At 39.0% G+C, this 7758-nt stretch overlaps 1 protein-coding gene across 2 annotated transcripts; it reads left to right on the forward strand.

Moving 5' to 3' along the window:
* Window positions 1–129: 129 nt before the first annotated feature.
* On the forward strand, window positions 130–7513 carry nfatc2ip (nuclear factor of activated T cells 2 interacting protein). Of its 2 annotated transcripts, none has more exons than XM_076080978.1 (9): window positions 130–161; window positions 5020–5115; window positions 5223–5286; window positions 5381–5501; window positions 5611–5685; window positions 5881–6091; window positions 6172–6316; window positions 6536–6654; window positions 6766–7513. In XM_076080978.1, the coding sequence occupies exons 1-9, from the start codon at window positions 150–152 to the stop codon at window positions 6925–6927; spliced, it is 1005 nt and encodes a 334-aa protein (XP_075937093.1). In that variant the 5' UTR covers window positions 130–149; the 3' UTR covers window positions 6928–7513. The 2 variants fall into 2 exon arrangements, with proteins under 2 accessions (XP_075937093.1, XP_075937092.1); XM_076080977.1 differs by lacking the exon at window positions 130–161 and adding an exon at window positions 2772–2945.
* Window positions 7514–7758: the final 245 nt, after the last annotated feature.

Consider the following 7758-nt stretch of genomic DNA (forward strand, 5'->3'; position numbering starts at 1 on the left):
TGCTCAATAACCAGTTCTAAAGTTGCTCTGTCAATCGCATAGGGTAATTATTTCCCACAGTACCTGAAACCAACACTCGACAACGGAAAATCCGCTACTGCCTCTTTATTATGTCCCACAGTCCATGAAGGCAACAAACAGAAACAAATATGGCGGAATCGGTGAGTGTTTAAAACAGATCTGCTGCTTTTTATCGGTTAAAAAACACTTTTATTGGTGAATTATGTCGATAAAAACAAATGTGTTGTTGCTGTGATTAAATTAGCTTCCAGCGAAAAGTGAACAGTTGAGGTGTGAAGCAACAGAAACGTATTTAAACTATATTTAGAGTTAGCATTAGCATCTACGTAGTCGGGAGGTTAGCTAAAGCTCACGTTCTTTCAAAATAAAAGCCTGTAGTTGATAAAAGACAGTCTGTTAGCTTCACGTTTGGTTTCGTTTTTAGTCAAAGCTTCCTTGTGATACGACAGTTACCGTTAAACTACGGATTTAACTACGTTAAGTTTTAACGTGGTTAAATTATACACTTTGTAGCTGGACTTCCGGAGCTGTAGAATAGCAAGAATACATCCGAACCTCATTTAAAAAGGCTAAAGTTAACGTTTGCTAGTTAGCAATACAATTTAAAACAAATAGTTTTCAGCTTTTTCACAATGTATTCTCCAGCTGATCCAAGACGGATCATTCAATCAATGACAACAATCAATGAAACACACTTTATTTCTCATTAATGTACACTCAGCACCCCATCTTGACAGAAATAAACTGAAATGTAGAAATTTTTGCAAATTTATTAAAAAAGAAAAACTGAAATATCACATGGTCATAAGTATTCAGACCCTTTGCTGTGACACTCATGTTTAACTCACATGCTGTCCATTTCTTCTGATCCTCCTTGAGATGGTTCTACTCCTTCATTGGAGTCCAGCTGTGTTTAATTAAACTGATTGGACTTGATTAGGAAAGGCACACACCTGTCTATATAAGACCTTACAGCTCACAGTGCATGTCAGAGCAAATGAGAACCATGAGGTCGAAGGAACTGCCCAAGGAGCTCAGAGACAGAATTGTGGCAAAGCACAGATCTGGCCAAGGTTACAAAAGAATTTCTGCAGCACTCAAGGTTCCTAAGAGCACAGTGGCCTCCATAATCCTTAAATGGAAGAAGTTTGGGACGACCAGAACTCTTCCTAGACCTGGCCGTCCAGCCAAACTGAGCAATCGTGGAAGAAGAGCCTTGGTGAGAGAGGTAAAGAAGAACCCAAAGATCACTGTGGCTGAGCTCCAGAGATGCAGTAGGGAGATGGGAGAAAGTTCCACAAAGTCAACTATCACTGCAGCCCTCCACCAGTCGGGGCTTTATGGCAGAGTGGCCCGACGGAAGCCTCTCCTCAGTGCAAGACATATGAAAGCCCGCATAGAGTTTGCCAAAAAACACATGAAGGACTCCCAGACTATGAGAAATAAGATTCTCTGGTCTGATGAGACCAAGATTGAACTTTTTGGCGTTAATTCTAAGCGGTATGTGTGGAGAAAACCAGGCACTGCTCATCACCTGCCCAATACAATCCCAACAGTGAAACATGGTGGTGGCAGCATCATGCTATGGGGGTGTTTTTCAGCTGCAGGGACAGGACGACTGGTTGCAATTGAAGGAAAGATGAATGCGGCCAAGTACAGAGATATCCTGGAAGAAAACCTCTTCCAGAGTGCTCTGGACCTCAGACTGGGCCGAAGGTTCACCTTCCAACAAGACAATGACCCTAAGCACACAGCTAAAATAACAAAGGAGTGGCTTCGGAACAACTCTGTGACCATTCTTGACTGGCCCAGCCAGAGCCCTGACCTAAACCCAATTGAGCATCTCTGGAGAGACCTGAAAATGGCTGTCCACCAACGTTCACCATCCAACCTGACGGAACTGGAGAGGATCTGCAAGGAAGAATGGCAGAGGATCCCCAAATCCAGGTGTGAAAAACTTGTTGCATCATTCCCAAGAAGACTCATGGCTGTACTAGCTCAAAAGGGTGCTTCTACTCAATACTGAGCAAAGGGTCTGAATACTTATGACCATGTGATATTTCAGTTTCTTTTTTAATAAATTTGCAAACATTTCTACATTTCTGTCAAGATGGGGTGCTGAGTGTACATTAATGAGAAATAAAATGAACTTTTGATTTTAGCAAATGGCTGCAATGAAACAGTGAAAAATTTAAAGGGGTCTGAATACTTTCCGTACCCACTGTATGTACAGTTGTGTGAAAAAGTGTTTGCCCCCTTCCTGATTTCTTATTTTTTTGCATGTTTGTCACACTTAAATGTTTCAGATCATCAAACAAATTTAAATATTAGACAAAGATAACACAAGTAAACACAAAATGCAGTTTTTAAATGAAGGTTTTTATTATTAAGGGGGTAAAAAATCCAAACCTACATGGCCCTGTGTGAAAAAGTGATTGCCCCCTAAACCTAATAACTGGTTGGGCCACCCTTAGCAGCAACAACTGCAATCAAGCGTTTGCGATAACTGGCAATGAGTCTTTTACAGCGCTGTAGAGGAATTTTGGCCCACTCATCTTTGCAGAATTGTTGTAATTCAGCCACATTGGAGGGTTTTCGAGCATGAACCGCCTTTTTAAGGTCATGCCACAGCATCTCAATCGGATTCAGGTCGGGACTTTGACTAGGCCACTCCAAAGTCTTCATTTTGTTTTTCTTAAGCCATTCAGAGGTGGACTTGCTGGTGTGTTTTGGATCATTGTCCTGCTGCAGAACCCAAGTGCGCTTCAGCTTGAGGTCACGAACAGATGGCCGGACATTCTCCTTCAGGATTTTTTGGTAGACAGCAGAATTCATGGTTCCATTTACCACAGCAAGTCTTCCAGGTCCTGAAGCAGCAAAACAGCCCCAGACCATCACACTACCACCACCATATTTTACTGTTGGTATGATGTTCCTTTTCTGAAATGCCGTGTTACTTCTACGCCAGATGTAATGGGACATACACCTTCCAAAAAGTTCAACTTTTGTCTCGTCAGTCCACAGAGTATTTTCCCAAAAGTCTTGGGGATCATCAAGATGTTTTCTGGCAAAACTGAGACGAGTCTTTATGTTCTTTTTGCTCAGCAGTGGTTTTCGTCTTGGAACTCTGCCATGCAGGCCATTTTTGCCCAGTCTCTTTCTTATGGTGGAGTCATGAACACTGACCTTAATTGAGGCAAGTGAGGCCTGCAGTTCTTTGGATGTTGTTCTGGGGTCTTTTGTGACCTCTTGGATGAGTCGTCGCTGCGCTCTTGGGGTCATTTTGGTCGGCCGGCCACTCCTGGGAAGGTTCACCACTGTTCCATGTTTTCGCCATTTGTGGATAATGGCTCTCACTGTGGTTCGCTGGAGTCCCAAAGCTTTAGAAATGGCTTTGTAACCTTTTCCAGACTGATAGATCTCAATTACTTTGTTTCTCATTTGTTCCTGAATTTCTTTGGATCGCAGCATGATGTCTAGCTTTTGAGGATCTTTTGGTCTACCTCACTTTGTCAGGCAGGTCCTATTTAAGTGATTTCTTGATTGAGAACAGGTGTGGCAGTAATCAGGCCTGGGTGTGGCTAGAATAATTGAACTCAGCTTTCCAAAGATGTGATAAACCAGTTAATTTATGTTTTAACAGGGGGGGGGCAATCACTTTTTCACACAGGGCCATGTAGGTTTGGATTTTTTTTCCCCATAATAATAAAAACCTTCATTTAAAAACTGCATTTTGTGTTTACTTGTGTTATCTTTGTCTAATATTTAAATTTGTTTGATGATCTGAAACATTTAAGTGTGACAAACATGCAAAAAAATAAGAAATCAGGAAGGGGGCAAACACTTTTTCACACAACTGTGTATACATATATATATGTATGTATATGTATGTATATATATATATATGTATATATATATATATGTATATATATATATATGTATATATATATATATATATATGTATATATATATATATGTATATATATATATATGTATATATATATATATGTATATATATATATATGTATATATATATATATATATGTATATATATATATATATATGTGTATATATATATATATATATGTATATATATATATATATATGTATATATATATATATATATATGTATATATATATATATATATATGTATATATATATATATATATATGTATATATATATATATATATATGTATATATATATATATATATATGTATATATATATATATATATATGTATATATATATATATATATATGTATATATATATATATGTATATATATATATGTATATATATATATATATATATGTATATATATATATATGTATGTATATATATATATATGTATATATATATATATGTATATATATATATATATATGTATATATATATATATGTATATATATATATATATACGTGTATATAGGTATATATATACGTGTATATAGGTATATATATACGTGTATATATATATATACGTGTGTATATACGTATATACGTGTATACGTGTATACGTATATATGTATATATGTATATATGAAGCCTCCACCTATATAATGTTTAAATGTCACTATATTTATTATAGAGAACACAAAATAAATCTACATAAGATATGTATACGTAATATTGATAAAGTATTTTAATAATATATAACAACAATACATTATCAACAACAACAAAAAGAAAATGTGATTGTGTGGAGATGTTTGTTTATACATCTGTATTAACCCCTAAACAATATAATGCTTCATGTCCTGAGTGAAACAACTTTAGATATAATATGTAAAACCTGACACGTGGAACACATGGACAATAATACAAAAGGAAAACAACTACAAAACAGCAATTAAATGATCTTTTGAGCATCTTTTGAGACATTTTGAAGGAGAACAACAGTTACTCCACTAATAAGTTTGCAGTGAGAAGTCGTCTAACCCTCCTTATTGCTAACCCAGTTACATAGAGAGCACCTGAACACCTCCTCTGTCCTCCAGCTGTCAGACGGTGAGCAGGAGGTGAAGCCTCGACCCAAACGCAGACGCATCCTCGACCCAAACGCCGTCGTCTCGGTGCCCGTTTACTCCAACAAGGTGAACATCCGGCGATCAGTGACGGCTGACTCCAGATCAGTCACCGTGAAGTTTTAATATCTCAAGATGTTTATATCTGAAGTCTAAACCAGCTGCTTTGTTCTCAGGTGAGCAGCAGTCTGCAGTGGAAGCCGATGATGTCGGCTGCGTTCACTGAAAAGGAAAACTCAGGTAAAAAACAAACGTTGGTGAAACTCTCAGACCGAGTTCAACCAATCAGGTGTCTTTTAACGCTGTGAGGCGGGTCCTTTGTGTCTCTGGACAGACGACGCTGCAGACGACACTTTGTGGACGAGGTTTTCTTCTCGAGCGCCGGCACCCGACGTCGTCGACCTCAGCGACTCTGAGGAGGACGAAGCAGAAGTCCGGCAGGAGAAAGCAGAACTGTGAGTCAGTAGACCTGGACCCAGACCTTCTCCAGGTTCTAGTTCAGTGACGTAATAACAACCAAGTCATGTTGATTTAACCTGAACACGTTTGTCTCGTTGATTTCAGAGCAGCCGTCCGCTGCCCGTCTCCTCCACAGAGTCCGGTCCAGAAACAGTCCAGACAGGTCCAGAAGAAGATCAGGTGAGTCTGGACTCTTTGCTCAGATGTGGTTTGTGTCGCTTGGGTTTCTAATGCCGATCGGGGTTTCTCACAGAAAACAACTGTAGCGACTCGGCTGTATTCTAAGCTGTGTTCTTTCTACCAGTGTTTTTTTACACAGCAAGAAATAAACCCACATGTGTGTATGTGTGTGTTTGTTTGTTTTGTGTTCCTCAGTGAGATCGACAGAAAGCTCCGGGCGGTGAACTCCTTCCTGTCTCCTGAGCCTCAGGACAGAAAGTCCGTCCAGGACGGCGAGGACGACGATGACGTCATCGTCATGAACCCGTTCTCCGGACGTCAGGTTTCTCCGTACAGCTCGTCGGTCCGTGAGATCCCGCTGAAGATCCGCTGCCGGACCGACGTCCACAAGATCCCGGTTCTGTCGGTACGAACGCAGAGAAAAACACGGAGCAGGACGAGATGATGTCACCTGTTTGTTTCTTAACAGGTTGTTTTTGTTTGTAGTCGACCCCTCTGAGCGATGTGGTGACCCGGCTGTCCATCGTCCTCGACATTCCTCCTCCTCGCCTCCTGCTGCTGAGGGAGGAGGAGGAGCTCCAGACGGACGCCACCGTCGGAGAGCTCGGCCTCGGCATCGCCGACATCATCGGTGGGTCACATGACGCTCACACACGCTCTTCTTCTTCTTCTTCTTCTTCTTCTTCTTCTTCTTCTCTTTATTAGCTGATTGTTCAGTTCAGCTTGAAGGAACTTCTTCTTCTTACTTAGTGTTTGCTCAGCTCTCAGCCGCGTGTCATGGTCTTCCTCAGTTTGATTGTGGTCACGTGACCTAAATGTATGACCTCATGATTCTTCTGTTGTTGTTTAGAGTGCGTCGTCATGGCAGTTGAGGATAAAAGTGAAGGTGACATCATCAGCAGCGACATCATCACTGTGAGGCTGCAGAGCAAAGACAGAGACTCCTCTCAGGAGTTCTCTCTGCACAGAGTGAGTAGCTCCTCTCTGTCACTCTTCATCACCTCACTGTTTGTTCTTTAGCAGCGGGAATCGAACCTGTGACCTAATAACCTGTGTGTGCGTGTGTGTGTGTGTCTCCAGGACTCTCCCCTTGTCTCCGTCTTCTCTCAGTATTTGTCCCGGATGTCCTCTGTTGAACGGACGAAGGTCCGCTTCCTCTTCGACGGCTGTAAAGTGACGGACGGACAGACGCCGGCTCAGCTGGACATGGAGGACGGCGACATCATCGAAGTTTGGATTTAGATTCAACTCATGACATCATATGTTTATAAAGAAGATCCACTCGGTAGTTACTTTATTTGTAAAATGAAAATACACAAATAATGGAATTATATGTTGAGACATTTTTTTTAAAACTGACGGTAAACATATACGATTCCATAAATAATTGTACAATTGTAAACTTATTTTAATGTTTCAATAACCTCTGCTTCGTACTTTTTTTACTGATACTGGAAATATTTAATAAAATGAGTAGAAGTTACTCTCCGTAAGAAAACTCTGAGGTAACGTCTCAGGGTTAATTTAAACGTTATTTGTTTATTTTTAACAGTGTGTCGATTTTATTAACTGAGTTTTGGAGGAACATTTGCATCTGAAATGTGAAATAATGTAATGGAGGAGAGGGTCCAATATTCTCAAGAATAAAGTAGTATAAAATTAAAACGATGCCTCAAAACCGTACTAAACAAAGGAATTAATTTATAAATAATTGAAAATGAACTAATAATAAATTATTATTTATTTAATTTTATACATGAGCATATTTTTTATTTTCAAATTGAACTGCACATTTATTTAATAATAAAGTTTTTTATTTATACATTTATTTATTATTTGATTTATTTTTTTAGTAATTCGTTTATTTACTTTTCTATATATTCATTTATTTTGTTTAATTTAACTGCACATGTTTCACATTTTATTTTTACATTTATTTATTATTTGATTTATTTACCAATTCGTTGTATTTATTTTTTATTATTTATGTCGAGGAAAATCGTCCACCAATCAGATGACCCAATTATCGTCACGTGACTTTCTGATAACGAGGTCATGTGAGCTGCAGAGCGG

This window comes from Anarhichas minor, unplaced genomic scaffold (assembly GCF_050575085.1).
Source record: "Anarhichas minor isolate MPS153535 unplaced genomic scaffold, ASM5057508v1 ptg000077l, whole genome shotgun sequence".
Lineage (NCBI taxonomy): Eukaryota > Metazoa > Chordata > Actinopteri > Perciformes > Anarhichadidae > Anarhichas > Anarhichas minor.